Raw genomic sequence first — 16321 nt, forward strand, 5'->3', positions numbered from 1 at the left:
TCATGACTTGTACACATCTTCCACCCAGCTGCAGTCTCCACAACTGCATTGCACAGACACTGGCCATTCAGCAGAGCAAGATGAACAAAGAGGAGCAGTGGTGTAAGGAGAGAACAGCGACAGAAGTGCAGAGGATATATTCACTTCCTCTCATGGAGGATTTCATTTTCCTCTGCTGAGACCAGTCTCCTTTGCCCTGAAGTGTTAACAAATACACCAGCTCCCAACGAAGACAGGTTGCCCTGTGTCTATCAATAGAATCTATATAGAATCTTTCCCCTTAGGGATTAATTCAACTTTTGATTCAATCTTTCTGAGCTTTAAATTATGATGTTACAAACCTCCAAGGAACTACTGTACTATTTGTGACCTTCTTTATTACTTTCTGCTGTTTGATAAAGTAGAGAAAAGTGATTTATAGTTTAGTTTGCTTGTGAACATGGAATATCAATGGTGCAAGCGTGGTTGGGAGGAAAGCAGGGGAAGCTGGCGTTAGTTAAAGTTTAATACAGCAGTTTATTAATTAATGGTGAGGGACAATGGAATAACTGCATGTTAATCTTGAATGAGAAGTGTAATGTGAAACGGCATCCATCAACCAGGGCAGCTTGCAGGGGCTGGATTGGAAGTTTTCAAGGCATTTTCTGCAAGGAAGAATTTTGTGCTTCACTTCCACTCCTCCTCCCTCAACCTCTGCCTCTTCCCCTTATGACTTGCTGGGTGGTTTTTGTGTTTTCTGTAAGCATTAAAGGTTAAAGGTGGTGAGCGAGGCCAAGGTTTTCCAAACAGGCCTAAAATTAGGCCTCGGTGTCTGTATTTGGATTCTTAGGCCCCAATCCAGGAGGCTATTTTTATTCTAAGCAGCCGAGCACTTGACTTCAATGGATCTAAACCCACTCGTGCTTAAGTGCACTGCTGAATCAGGCTGGACTTAAGCACAAATGTAAATGCTGTGCTGAATTGGAGTTCTAAATATGTGGCTTGATTTTCAAAGGGCCGAGAGCCTGCAGGTCTAATTGGAGTCAATGGGAGCCGGGAGGTGCTCAGCGCTTCCCCAAATCAGGCTGCTCGCTGAGGCGCCTGACCCTGATTTCAGGTGCTCAGCCTGCGCCGCTCACCCTGGAGAAAATGGCAGCCCAGGAGAACAAGTGATGGAAGGAGTGATTCCTTCATGAGCAAGATCCTGATTTGCAGCAATAAACCACAGTAACACAAAAACAAGGGGATGGCAAGGCAGAGAGCATTTTTTGCTGGAAATCTAATAGAGTGCTTGGTTATGAGCATCAAAGTGCTATGCAAAAATGCTACATGAATAAATCCCATTAAAAAGCCTGATAGCTGGAGAAATACTGGGCTAAATTCAGCCCTTCTGGAACGGCAGCCACCGATGAAGTACGTCAGGGACAGGTTTGTCCCAATACATTTTGAGTGTTAATTTGATCAGAAGCAGCAAGTCAAGAACCCAAATCCCACACAGCAAAGCACTTCACTCTACCTTCATTGCAAGCACCAAGCACAACAGTTTGGATTAGGCAATAGTAGAAATGCAAAAGCTGATTGTTTTTGCAAGTGAAAGCAGTATCTTTACAAACAGTTAATGTTAGACCAGAGATGACATGGAGGCTAGGTGCCTCGAGGAAGGCAAGTTTTACAAGTGCATTCAATAATCCTCCATACCTAAAGGCCACAGCCAGGCTGCCCATCAGCTGCTGCTCGCATCATGCTTTGGGTAGCTTCTGAGGCACACATCAAGATGAGAAACACTCATTAGTTTTGTGCTGTTAGCCCCCAGAGAAGGCTGTTGACACAACACGACAGGCCTACAGTGGTACATCGTCTGCCTGTGAACAAACCCCAGGCAAATGAAAGAAAAGCAATTTCTTTCCCCTTTTATGTGCATGTAAAGGAGAGGGCTGTGAGTACCTTTTGTCAGCCCTGCTGTTGCCTGCCCGATGGCAATGCTGGTATGGCAGCCCACCATACTGCACCCTGTACCATCCAGAAAGCATTCAGAAAACCCCATGTTTGTCCCGCCAGCAAGCAGTCTGATCCTCTCAGCAGAGAAGAGAGGCTGGTGAAGGCCTCTCATGATAGTGCTTTTCTCCTAGCACAGGTATTTATCATCTCAGGATAACCAGTTTTGAAATTGTCAGTCTCTACTACCTGCACCACTTAGATCCAAGCACGGCCACACAGAAAAAGCATTACATTCCCCACACTCTCCTAACTTGGGCCAGTAACTCTTCCAACTCCACTGAGCATTGTTCAAAAGCTTTCCTAGGTTTATGTCAGCCTTTCAGCAGCCTTGGGTACTCGCAGCAGAAAGGCAGACAGCCCCTTTCTACCATTAAACACACTAAACCCAGTGGTTCTGTCCCCTGCCCAAAGTGCAGTATTGCAGGCGTGATCTGGACAAGCACCAAAAAATCAATCACGACCAGAGAAAGAGCAATATAAAACCCAGTACACAACCAGTCTGGGGGAGAAATGGGGTGGTGGGGAAAGCTGCCACTTGTGATAAAAAAGAGAAACAGAAATGGATTTGAAACATTCGTTTCCCTTTATTTGCTCAGTGAGGCTGATGTGTACTGCACATTAAAAAAAACAAAAAGGAAAGAAAAAAAAGAAAAAAGAAAAAAAAGAAAAAAAAATCACAGGAATTTTCATACAATGAATTAACCACAGAAGTACATGTAGAATTGTAGAATTAATTGGCAGGTGGAAACCAGCCCACAGCTTGGGCTTAGCTAGTATCTCGCTTTCCCTGTTCAGCATAGTCCAACCAACAGCTTTACACGTTCACCTCCGACACAAATCTCACAGTAGCTCCATCAGGTCAGTGCTGCACATTACTGAGAATGTCTGTCACACAGATACAAATTTAGGATCATCACATTATATTACATGGCTATTCTAGGTCATTTATAGATCAGATCTTAAACTACAGTGATTGAAGTTCTCATTACCGCCATCAGAAAAGGACACACAATCATTACCTGCTGTAAGCTTACATCTGAAGGGATGGGAAGGTGTGGTTGGTTTGGTTGGTTGTTGTTTTTTTTTTCAACTGACCCCAGTATTAAACCCCAGAGGCACAAACTTTCCTCTCAGCCAAACTGCTTTTCAGAATCGTTTAGCACAGGCATTTGTCTCCAATTTTAGGCTCCCTCTGTTTGGATTTGGATGATTTTTACATGCTGTAGGAATTACTTTGTTACAGCTCTAGGAAAGACCATAGCTTCTAAGTATCGGTTCTGTTACCTGTATTGTGGATGTGGTACTTACCACAGCATGAAAGCAACAGCACAATCTTCATCTAAAAGACACGGGGAGCTACGCTGCTATTTGCCTCCGGTGACAATGTGCTACATGTGCTAATGTGAAACGTTCTTGGGGAAGGGAAACAAAAAAAGGAAAGGAGACACCAAGTTTATGCTTGGATCGGTTACCTACTACAGTGCCTACGTAGGACAGAAACAGCTTTCTTCAGCAATCCTAGCTCTAGTAATTTCACATGTAATTTTTAAACCCACAGAGGAAAGCCATCTTCAGGATTAGAATGTTTACCAGGCCAGTGAAAAAAAAAAACACCACAGGAAAAAAAACAAACCCCAATTGACTCATGTCATTATGCCTGCTTGGTGAAAAAGAAAGAATCCCTCCCCCAAACCCCACACCAATTTGTTCATGTCAGCAATCTAGGGCAACAGAGAATGTATTTAAAATTGAATCACATAACTTTAAAGGCAAAAATTAGGTAATGCACCTGGTCCTTGAACACATAATTATGATATACTAAATACTGATTTCTTAAAAATAATTTATTGCTTTTAATATTTTTTTTTTTTTTTCTTTACAACAGAAGAAGATACTCAAAATCCAGAAAGGAAAACTGTAAACTTTTAGTTTGGCATTCACACAAAGTTAAAACACCTGCATTTTCGACCTACAGAGCAACAACAAGAATGATGCAGGTTAAAGAATAGTACAGTCGGAACGCAGAACCTCTGAAAAAGTTCTTGACCTTTTTTTTTTTTTTCTTTTTTCTTTGTTTTTTTTTTTTCATTTTATTGCTACCTATCTACTGAGAAAGAAGAAGCCAAAAAATCAAGCAAGCATCCGACAGGACAGACAGTGGAATCTCTCAGAACACAATATGCTGGTGATAAAATGAATGCAGCCATCAAAATCAACTGCACTGGCGTGAGGGTGGAATCGGTTTTCTCAGATGGGGAGTGGGAAAGGAGATTAAATAGTTGGGTGTGCCATACCTTTAGGAGGAGTCATGAATGCCAAACAGTAACAGAATACCCAATTCTATACATTCACAAGCAAATTCCAAACTGTGCTGATTGGGTCTGGAGACTCAGAGTTCAGATGAAATTCTGACGCTCAGACTAGCAGTAGTTTACTCTTGTGGCTTGTGTTTATTTTCCCTCTTTCCTGAAGTTCCTATTGAATTTAGCAGAAGCAATGTCATCAGCAACAATGTCATGGGCACATCTGAGGCCATGCTAGTGCATAGTAAAACAAAAAAAACAAAACAAAAGAAAAGTATAAGAAAAAAATAAAGGAAAAAGAAAAGAAAAACAAACAAACCACAAAGAAGAACCCACTGCTTCTGCAAAAGCTGAATTTCCACACAAAGCACTTACTCCAAACTGACAACCATCATGCATCCTACATATAAAATTTCCACTGGCCTTTGTATTATTTTAGTCATCTCATAATTTATAATAAATAGGATAATTGTAACTGATAAATACGTCTCTTCAGTAAACAAAGGAATGAAGGATTGGTATTTGTACAGGATGCAGAACTGTAAAAAATATAGATAAATACCATCATTAAACTCTGCCAATGAAAAGGTTACTGGCTTCGAGAACAGCGTTTAGACACAGAATTACCGTAAAAATCATAACTGTACTTAGTACCTCAGCGTAGGGTTTTTTTTTTTTATCAAATTAAAATCACAACAATTAAAACAAAATAGCATTTTAAAAAGAGTTTTGACCTCTAGTTCCAAAACTACCGTCGATACATAAAATAAAAACCATTTCTTAATGATCACCCATTTGAGAGACTTTTACATAAAGTTATTATGGTATCTCCTAGAAAAATTTAGATGAGAAAAATTTGTCGTTCCCCTAACAAATTCAGTGTATAAAACTGCAAAAGAAAATCAAGCAATGAGAAAAAAATGTGGAAAAATACCGCAGAAGTGGTTAACACCTTTTTTTGTGGGCTAGGATAGCTCTTGACAAAATGCTTACAGAAGCTCACCAAAGAAGGGATGGAGGCGTGTAAAGCATTTTGGCGCTCAGGCACACGCACACGTACGCACACACACACCCCCTCACCCACACCAGTTTCTCTTCTCTTTGCTTTTTTGTTTTTTACAATCAAATATATATAAGCGTTAAGTTCAGCTTTCTACATATGTTAGTGTACAGTAATTGTTTCACCTCATATAATTACATTTGAGTACTCTTAAGAAAAAGTCAGCAGTTTTTGAAAAGAAGGCTGCATTTACAGTGCATAGCTGTAACAAAACCAAAGAACATCGTCATACGTTATGTACATAAATAAAAATACTCCATTTAACATTTGTAAATACTCAACTACTTCAGAGAACGTAGCAAACAAACTATCTGTGCACACACCCAGATAGTTACATCCAACTCTCATTAATAATGTAACATCACGTCCGCTCGTTAGAATAAACCGCTGAACAAGCTGCACATTTGACCAGTAACAAGGCTTTGAAAATTCTGCTGTGGAAGATCAACGTTGTAGACATTTACATGGGTGTCAGAATTAAAAGATGAAACTTCAAAATGTTAGGGAAGCTTGAGCCTTTCATTTTCTCTTCTGCAAGGACTGGGAAAAAAAACCAAACACAACACACACACACAAAAAAAAAAAACAACGACAACAAAAAAACCCCAAAACCAAACAGGAAAAAAAAACCAAACAAAACCAAAACAAACAAAGGAGGAAAAAAAGGTCTTAAAAACAAAGCTGGAACAGATTGTAGGCTTCTGGGAGCTGTGGTTTCTTCTGGATTGTCATATTATCACCATGTGAGAAGAAGCTTAATCTTTACAAAAAAATAGAATTGCAGTGTCTGATTGCCAGACATCAGCAGCTGCAGTTCTCAAATTTGGGTTGGTTGGTTGGTTTGTCTGCTTGGCTTTTTTGTTCTTTTTTTCTTTCTTTTTTTTGTTTTTCCTGTTAAAATGCAGTATGTACAGATTTTGCAGTTTGTAGTTGTTTGTGTATCTCTGTGGAACTGCTGCCATGTCTTGTGGTTTGCATCGAACTCTCAAGGAACTCCCGGCTCCCCCGCCACCGATCGCCCGCGAAAGCAAAGCTGACACCCATGGACATGCGTGTGCTTACTGGACAGCCGTCCTGCCCCTCCACTCGCTGAGCAGCTGTGTTCATGTAAACCATGGTTTTGAACAGAGAGTGTAAAGCAGAAGAAATTCCTAAGTATGACTTGTTAATTGTCCGTTATTGAAGGACGTGATGTCCGTGAGGTATTCGCCATCCCTCTGTTTTCCTCAGGTCTGATGCATGTTACCTACGCAGGCTCCGCTGTGCCTCTTTAAGTAAACTATCGAAATCCATGGAGTCGTACTTGCTTTTAGTGGAAGCAGGATCAAAATCATCCGAGTTTGAATCTGAAATCCAAAGGAAGCAGATTTAGACAAGATGCAAGAACCCCTAGTGAGTATTTATACTGTCTCCTCTATACATCCTATGAAACAATTAACTTACAACCACAACCTTATGGGATGAGAAAAGCCTAGAAACGATCATCAGAGAAGCTTTAGGTATGGGCAGAACTTTGTGGTGAGGAGCAGGTCTTAACAAAAGCAGTAAACATCACCAGCAATGGGGAAGAATCTCAGATTGCATGTACATATAGAGCAAGTCAACACAAAAGTTTCTCCAAGGACTTGAGCACCAACACATGCTATGTGTAGGTCTCAAAGGGGTCCAGATAATCTGAACAGATGCGTCAGGCAAAACCCCACCATCATTTTGCAACAGCTCTTTTGCAACAGCCAAGAATTTCTGTTCCTGAGGAAGGTACTAGGGGGATGGCTTTGTAGAAACCCAGGGCTGCCTGCAGGCAAGCACACAGGGTACCTGGCTGCTTCTGCCTGCCCTTCCTTGGGGTGTTGCAGAAGTCACTACACCTCCCTGAATCTCTGGTTTTGCTTCCACTGTGGAGTTTTTAAGGGAGTTTCTTGTTTAGAGTGTGAGCCATTCAGGGCGGGGACTCTGCACTGCCATACAAGCAATCTCAGGTGGGCTCCTCAGCCTTGTGCAGCATACGTGATAAGTCACAGCAGCAACAATGGTCCAGCTCCTGTGACCTGTGGTACCTGCTTCTGCTTTGGTAGTTGCTCAGATACAGATGTCAGTCTGTGCCTCGTGCAGAGGAGGGATTGTACATCTGTGGCCACACAGCCCCAGTACGACAATTACTGACATGGCTGCAAGCACTGAATTTCCTTTTGGAGTCATCCCTGCTTAACACCAACTCTCTCTGGTTCCTGTGTCACAGCTCCTTTATGAGAGTGCCCTTTTCTTGCCATTTCCTGTGTTGAATTAATCAGAACTCCCCATCTACCACTATAAGACACACTGTGCATTAAATGTTCATTACAAGTTCTGTTAAGACAATATCTTCTCACAGAGGAGAGGTGTTAAACTTCCGACTACTATTTTCAAGTGTTTTCTTTCTTCTGTACTCAACCCAAGGCTGATTAATTCTCTCTGTCCTTGTACTAGCTCATGAATTTTAAAGTTCATCCTGCCATTTCCTTGTGTAGCTCTCTCAGCTCTATCTACTCTGCAAAACACAGGGAATGCAGTCTGAAGTACAGAAGCTCGAGCTGTCAGCAGGACAAAGTGAAAATACCCTGCTCACAGATACTCTGGGAATCCCACTCGGTACAGAGAGACCTGCCAGGGAATACTCCCGGTGATGAATAATGTTCAAGAGGGTTCCCTTCAGACAACTTATTTTAAACCCCAGATTTTCTGAGATACAGACATGACCCTGACTTCCACTGCTGAAGATAAGTCAAACCAAGTCAAGACTTCAATCTGTTTTTACTGTTTTTTATCAGCCTACATTTTGACAAATGCCTCACTACCTTTTGTATTTTCAACATCAACCTTATATCTCTTCAGCAGTCAATTGCCTTCTCTTAGCTTTACATTATCTACTTAGCCACTGAAGTGAATTATAGCATATTCATCGTGAACAATGCGTATCATCTTTATCATTTATTCTGAAAAGACATGAATTGGTTAGAAAAAAACAGCTCTGTATTCACTTTCTGCATCGTACAAAGCCGAGGGCAGCGCACACAAGATTTCATTAGCACTGTGTTACAGGGTTATGAGAGATTTTAATGACTCTGGTCATTTATTCATAAAACCCCACAATATCTGATTAATATAGATTCAATGGCAAAATGTCCCTTGCTATTCAGAAAAGACTATCTCCCCCACCTTTAGTCTATTTATACAAGTATTAGGAAAGGTTTAACATCTAATGAATACTTTAAATTTTAAGAGGTAATTAAATAAGAGGCGAATTTACAATATAAGATTACAGAGGATGTTTTGGTAGTCTGCATGATCTCTTTATGCATATACTTAACATCAGTACTCCTGCTGTAAGATTTGAACATACCTGCCACAAGAAGCATCACACCCTGACCCAGAGGACAGAATGACACATTCCTGTCCAGACAGGTCTAGGACATATCCAGATGTGTTATCACAGCCTGTATGCAAATCAGGATTGGAGTTATCGCAGCATACCGGGGTGTAGAGACTGGCCATACATACTGCCACCCATCAGAGGGACAGCGAGCACCACGAGATATGCCAAGTCCTCCACAGGCTGAAGCCTTTTACATCACACCTGGAAATCCCTGCAAGGGGACACCTTCATACAGAGATGCTTATGCACAATTTGAGAACCACTGGTGGAGATTTGTGGCCTCTGCTATACGAAGGGTCAGATTCAGTCACAAGGCCTTCTGTCTTTCCAACCTGAGAAACTATGATTTGTGTTTAAGAAGTCTCTGGCAAGCTCTATGCATCTACAGCACAACTCATGGCAAAGTAAGAACCATAGGAATTTTCTGGGTCAAGGCATCTACTTTGTTCTCTGTTGCTCATATAAAGAAGTTTGGTATTAGAACCAAGCAGTTATCATATAGTAATGAATAGCAAAGTGTGCACTATCATTTTGACATGGAAATGTATTATTGAATATTGGGCATGGAAACAGGCTTTAGAATAATGTTCATAGACTGAAATACCTAAATGAAGCCAGCTCAGATTAGAGCTCAAGTTTAGCACTTTCAAACTTCTTGCAGCAAGTGAACTTTAACTCCCCGACCAAGCACTTAAATAACACAAGCAGCAAACGAAAAAGAAGCAAACCCTAAACTGTTCCAGTCTATGAGGTTCCAGTTACATGCTTTTAAGTCCCAGAGAGCAAAATCCCTACCTAGATCTGCATAGTTAGACTTGCACAATTGCTTGCGTCCACAGAAGTACAGCTCGAAGTCAGGCTCGTTCGACCTGCGCAAAGTCGATCCGTTTTCGAGAGCAGCGAAGGCGTCACAAGTGTAGCGGTAGGTGATGAAACCATAGCTGTCTCTGCAATCGAAAACACAGTTGTGGGAAAAGCCTGAAAGAGTTCATGCACATGTGTGTAACCCCCTCCTCCTGAAAGAAAGGACCTGCATGAGATCCAGCAGTGGACATGCCAGAAGTTCTGCATCCATTCTCTCAAGAAACTTGTGACAAGAAGAGGGGGCCAGGCCTGAAGCTGCGCCAGGGGAGGTTTAGGTTTGATGTTAGGAAACACCTCCCTGGGGAAAGGGGAATCAGACACTGGAATGGACTGCCCAGGGAGGTGGTAGAGTTACCATCCCTGGAGGTGTTTAAGGAAAGATTGGATGTGGCACTTAGTGACACGGTCTGGTCGATGCGGTGGTGTTGGGTCACAGGCTGGACTTGATGATCTCAAAGCTCTATTCCAGCCTCAATAATTCTGTGATTCTGTGATTTAGCAGCACGATTGCCCTGACCTGCAGCTAAATACTTATTTCTGAGACAGAAAATCTCAAGATTAATAAATAAGGCTGAAAGAAAACAAATAAGGGTTTTGCACCCAGTTTGTCATCTGTCACAACACTTACACTGGTAAGTCCCATACCACTAATCCTACTGCCATCATTTTTTCCACGTGACAGCTCCCAAAGAAGAAGCAATCTCAAAAGTTCATACCCATCATCCTGCAGATTTACTGCACACTCCTCAATTTCACCAAAAACTTCAAACCGGTCCCTCAGTTCGGTTCGGGTTGTGTTGGGTCGGATTTTGCCCAGATAAATCACACGGCGTTCTTCCTGTGGAGACAGCAGCAGCAAGGGCAGATCTTCAACAAACGTGGGAAAGAGATGAGCTGATACATGCATGCATGCAAATGCACACACACAGATATGCAGGCGATGCATAATTATAGTCTCAGCTGGAAGACTCACTGCCTTTTGTAAGTGAAACAGCTCTCTCCTGGAAAGCATCTAAGGTATTTCAATGGCACTACATTTGTCAGGGGGTGTGCTCCTGGAAGCTTTCACTGCTTGCTATACACTGACAGACAGCTCCCTTTGTATCATACTGCACCTTCTTCTCTTCCATCCTTTCTACTACTTCCCCTCCAAGACTGTAAACTATTCCAAACCAGCAGCTCCCTTTCTTTTGCCATCTATACAGTATGAGGCAAACCCCATCTTAGTTGTGGGTCTCTAACAACCAACACAGTAATTGTACCACAGATATAACAAAATGTATTACAAACGTAACATCATACAATTCAGATGACTCAGCAGCTGATTTTTTCCTCCAATCAGCTGTCCCCTAAAACTCCATGTCTTAAAATACAGGGAAAACTGAAGGGGCCCAAAAGATGACTTTTATGAAGATAAACATTAGGGGGGCAAAGGTGAAGCAATAGACTATATCCTGGGGTCACCACTGCCTTTTGGTTTCTTCAGAAGAAACCACCTGACTGAAGGCCCTGATTTCTGCAGGCTAGAGTGCCATCTGCGTTTTCCTTTGTCACTTGGAGCATAAGATCAAAGATGCTTTTTCAATAATCAAGTCATGGTTACATCCTTTCTCTATGAGTGGAAATGCTCAGCAGAATGACAGAAGGACTAAGAAAACCTGTGAGAGTCACTTAAGGAATTTTTGGATGCACACCTTACCGAGGGCAGAGAGCCATTTAGTGAGCTGCAAGCAAAGCAGAAGGCAAAAGATCTTCAAAACACTGACTTTAAAGTGACCAGGGCGAAGAAGCACCAGCTCCCACACCATGGCTTGGGTGCCCAGCCCTCCTGTCTCAGATTGCCTCTGGCCTGAAGAAGCCTGGCACTACTGGCCCTGCTGCTCATCCCTTACACACACGCACATTTGTCCCTTAAATTGAACCACCACCACCACCACCACATTCTCAGCTGGTGTAAATCTGTCAGTCAGTGGAGCACTGTCAGTTTAAACCATCAGCTTTGGCACCTGAGACCTGCATAGAATTTCGGTGCTGAATGCTGAAGGAGCTATACTGACTGCTGAGAATTCATGACTGTCGTAACCTGGAGGTGCCTAAAGGCTAATGGCACCTCAACTGTGTGATGCAAGAGACTCTAGGGACCTAAATATAGACTTCCATTCCTGATCAGAAACATCCTAGCCTGAAGAGGCAGGCAGCTTAGAGTGTTACAACTCAGATATAGCACTAAATATATTTTTTTCCATCGAGTCCCCACTAGTCATTCGTGGACCATGGACAACAGGATTGGGATCAGACCAACAGGTACACATAGAAATGATCCTGATACTACATTACTGTTTTGAGCACTTTGAGATAAATGAACCATCAGAACTCTTAGTTATGGGGGCCCAAAAATCTTGACTCCCTCAAACTGTTTAATGCAAAATAAAGAAACCATCCCTGCAGCAGGAAACTGAAAGTAACATATCTGCTTCTCACTGGCACAGTCAGTCAACTATTTTCACTGACTTCTTTCCTGGCCTTGAAATCTCAGGGGCTCAGATCCAATTAATCTAAGCTCCTGAGAAATGGTAGTGAGTTTAAAGCTCCCTAAGAAATATCCAAGAATCAAACACTCCTACCTAAAAGCCCTACCCTCTAAGGTATGGCAGAAGAAACGACCACTAGAACCACCTGGGCTCTTTACAGCTCCCTGGTCTGCCCAGCACAGTCCCTGGCTGCTCTACCAAAGTATGTACAGGCTCTCCTTAATCAATAGACTCACATGTCTCATTCAGATGCTTCAAACTACAGCCTCTTTTGATTATGTAAGGAAGCCAGGTCACTGCCTTAGTAGTCCTCTGCAGCTTTGCTGGGACAGACACTTCACTTTCTAAATGTTATGCCTAACAAAGTGCATGGTCCAAAAGCTGCCCTTGTTCTCTGCTGTAGCAGTGCAGCCTGGAGAAGCTAGCATGGCTAAAAGCAGGACAAGGGTGCTCAGGTGTGGCCATAAGTTTAAGAGTACCACTTTACAGCCAGCTGCTGCTTTTTATCTGTCCCTGTTGTCCCTCAGTCCAGAGCCCTGACCCTCCTGACAGAGGAATCTGGGCTTCATGGAACTAGGGACTGTAGAGTACAAGCAACAGAAATCTGCAATTCTTCCCTTTTGCCATTTTAATTCTGCTTACTTTCAGTATGGTTGGGTGCCATAAACTTCAAACCCAGGAAAATCTGCATATGCACAGTAATTACTTTTTCAGCCTGTTTTACCAAATCAAGGATTTAACCGCACTGAAATACTTGATAAGAAACAATTCCACTGATACTTGCTATTGAACCTAAATGACTGACCAGATGGAGCAGAACATAACATAGCAGACTGTCTAATATACTTCAGCTGTGATAATACATCTCGACTGAAAAAACATAATGCTTCACTCACTGACATGGAGATTGTTATATTACAGTGTGATGGAAATAACTATTGCACGCTCTTCCATAAGTCTGCCTGCATGCCTGCACAATTTTTCCTACTTCTATTTCCTCTAATAACCTTTATATCTCCAATATCCCTTTAAGACAACTGTAATAAAACAAAACTGAACAATTAGAAAAAAAAAGGGGGGGGGGAAGCCTGTTAAACTATCATTAAGGGAATAATTTAAACCTGCAAAATTAAGGAAATTCAGATTTGAAGCTGAAATGCACCATATGTCCTCCAGTGCACACACATGAGGAGATGTGCTCAAGCACTTTCTGTAAGCAGAGTGCCATGATGGTGTAAGATACTGGAGAACACAGGATTCATGCAGCAGTGTCACTGTTCTGGTTAACTTTGGTTCCTTTAAAGCATCTGAGTTCACTGAGACACCTCCCTTTTAGTCCCTATTAAAAATAGCAGCGCTGAAAGCCTAACAAAATGACAGCATAGCTCTAAATGTTCAAGACCTTTATTTTACAATAAGTTACATGCATAAGTCCGTATCTGCATATTAAGTGTACTTTGCACTGGACTTTTTAAGAGGAGATGATATATGACCTGGAAACCTAGAGAATGACAGTGGAAAGCTTGTGCTTTCAATTTAATGTGGGCAGAGGGAACCTGCAGGAGACTCCAGAAGATACTGTTCATATTTCCCTCCCAAGAGGGCAGATGATTTATTTGGCATCTTAAGATCTAAGTGTAGTTCATTGCTTTGCTAGCTAAAAATGGAAGAAAGAAGAGTTAATCTAACTCCCTCAGGCCCAAAATGTCTTCTTTTGGTATACATAAAGCTTCTTCATATTCTTCCTCTTTCTTCCTTGCAGTAAAAACATTTTAATAGACAGATGTAGCAGAAAAAACTCAGTCTGAAAAGTCCTATTTCAGGTCTCAAATGAAAGAACTGAAGTATCAGAATGCCACAATTTGAGAGCACAGGACCAGGATCTGCCCTACACATCTACAAGTCAACAATAGGATCAGCCATCCTGTAAAACACTCATGCGTGCTAATGTTCTTTCTGTTCTGCAAAGGCTTCCTCCAAAACTTCATTGTTTTCCCTTCCCCATTCTGAGACCTTCACCTCACAGGGAACCAAAGCACTGCTAGGCAGGCTGATTGCAAGTCCCACACCTGTATTGCCTACCATGCCAAGCAACTTCCCTCTTCTAGTTCAAGTGTCGGGTTCTCACTTTGGCCACAATGACCCCATGCAGCACTACAGGCTGGGGTCAGAGTGGCTGGAGAGCTGCCAGAAGAAAGGAACCTGGGGGTACTGGTTGACAGCAGCTGTGCACGGGCCAGCAGTGTGCCCAGATGGCCAATGGCATCCTGGTCTGGCTCAGAAATAGTGTGGCCAGCCGAAGCAGGGATGTCACTGTGCCCCTGTACTCAGCACTGGTTAGGCCACACCTTGAGTCCTGTGTCCAGTTCTGGGCCCCTCAGTGTAAGGACACTGAGATACTTGAACATGTCCAGAGAAGGGCAAACGAGGCGGTGAGAGGTCTGGAGCACAGCCCTGTGAGGAGAGGCTGAGGGAGCTGGGGTTGCTTAGCCTGGAGAAGAGGAGGCTCAGGGGAGACCTTACTGCTCTCTACAACTACCCAAAAGGTTGTAGCCAGGTGGGGGTTGGTCTCTTCTCCCAGGTAACCAGCACCAGAACAAGAGGACACAGTCTCAAGCTGTGCCAGGGGAAGTTTAGGCTGGAGGTGAGGAGAAAGTTTTTCCCAGAAAGAGGAACCATTGGAATGTGCTGCCCAGGGAGGTGGTGGAGTCACTGTCCCTGGAGGTGCTCAAAAAGGATTGGATGTGGCACTTGGAGCCATGGTTTAGTTGTCAGGTGGTGTTAGGTATTAGGTTGGACTTGATGGTCTCAGAGGTCTTTTCCAGCCTGGTTGCTTCTGTGTGATTCTGTGAAAATGGTTAAGTGCTGCTGTGTGGCTGAGAACTGCAACAGTCCAGCCATGCTCCATGGTGACTGCTAGAAAGACAGTGATGGATGAGTAAATCTCAAGATTTAGGTAATCTGTTTGGTACATTTTCAGCAGCTCACACAGCAAAATTATGAGTGCCTGGGATCAATGCCATAGATGAGCAACTACAAAAAAAACCCCAAACTAAATATACAACATACAACTGGATCCTTCCTTAGTGGAAAAACACTCCATTATAAGGCTGACTCTGGTTTTAGATTTGAGAGAAGCCAAGCACTCACTTAGGAAACCACCTTTCTCCTGCCTTCCTGTTGTACAGCAATTTATTTTCTCTGAAACTGTGTTTCTTTCCGCTGCAGTGGCCCCACACTGCATTTATCTTTTTATGGCTGTAAGTTCTGTGGGACAGGGACTCTTGATGCTTGTCTCTTGGAGGCTGTCAGCACTTAGACAGGAAAAGTAGCAACGTTAATAATAATTTTCTACTTGGATAAAAAGCTGATTGTGTTGTACCTCCTGGTAGCAGCCAGCAGCCACAGTAAATGAGCTGCAGGGATGATGTGACCCTAAGTCAGTATTGTGCCCAGAGAGGCAGAGTAGCAGAGATCCAGAACACCAGGCTGCTCATCAGACAGTTTAACCTCCCAGCCCTGGTGCACCATGTCAATGGGGAACCATGAACTGGTGACTCCAGAACAAAAATGTGCTAACTGTATTTCTGACACCATGCCTTGGAAAGCATTTGCTGCATGGTCTAATGGGCTGCTGGAGTAAAAGCCAACATTAACTCAGAAATTTCCTGGGGTGTATCAGAAGTGAAAAGGAGCCCTCACTCTTCTTGGCAAATCACTGTTACCTGCCCTGGTTGGATGTTGCACTCCAGTTTCTACAAAGCCCTGAGAAGATTTTCCTGTTCTGCAGTTGCTCTTCAAGTTTCACAATGACTGTGCCTCCACTCCCATCTGCTTAACACTACAAAGCCAGGTCAGTTTTGGTGGTAGACCATCCTTCTGTTCAAAGAGAACCCACTCCAAAACAAAACTGGGACCCAGTGAAATAAATCAAGTAAAGATCAAACTAAACTCTGCTCGCATTTCTCAGGTAGCAAAGGCATCCCAAACAAAATTATGAACAAATCAATGACCAAAGTATTTTTCCCTCCCTAACTGGAAAATATCTTGTGGACTCAGCTCCTGTTTTTCAAGTGTGATTGCTGAAAATTAAGACCTCAACTCACACACAAAAATAAAAGGAGGCCCTGAATCTGGAGTAACTGTAGAGAGGAAGAGAAGAAAAAAAAGGAGA

At 42.7% G+C, this 16321-nt stretch overlaps 1 protein-coding gene across 5 annotated transcripts in view; it reads right to left on the bottom strand.

Moving 5' to 3' along the window:
- Positions 1-2537: 2537 nt before the first annotated feature.
- The window catches only part of PPARGC1A (PPARG coactivator 1 alpha), a 345732-nt gene continuing 331948 nt past the window's right edge, over positions 2538-16321 (bottom strand). For all 5 annotated transcript variants that reach the window (XM_068149302.1, XM_068149305.1, XM_068149304.1 and 2 more), the window contains 3 exons: positions 10333-10454; positions 9548-9699; positions 2538-6686 (listed from right to left, as the gene is read on the bottom strand). In XM_068149302.1, coding sequence (XP_068005403.1) covers positions 6583-6686; positions 9548-9699; positions 10333-10454 — 378 coding nt within the window. In that variant the 3' untranslated portion in view covers positions 2538-6582. The remainder of the gene's footprint in view (positions 6687-9547; positions 9700-10332; positions 10455-16321) is intronic.

Source organism: Melanerpes formicivorus, unplaced genomic scaffold (assembly GCF_026170545.1).
Source record: "Melanerpes formicivorus ecotype bairdi unplaced genomic scaffold, bMelFor1.0.p_v2 SCAF_18, whole genome shotgun sequence".
In the NCBI taxonomy this organism is placed as follows: Eukaryota; Metazoa; Chordata; class Aves; order Piciformes; family Picidae; genus Melanerpes; species Melanerpes formicivorus.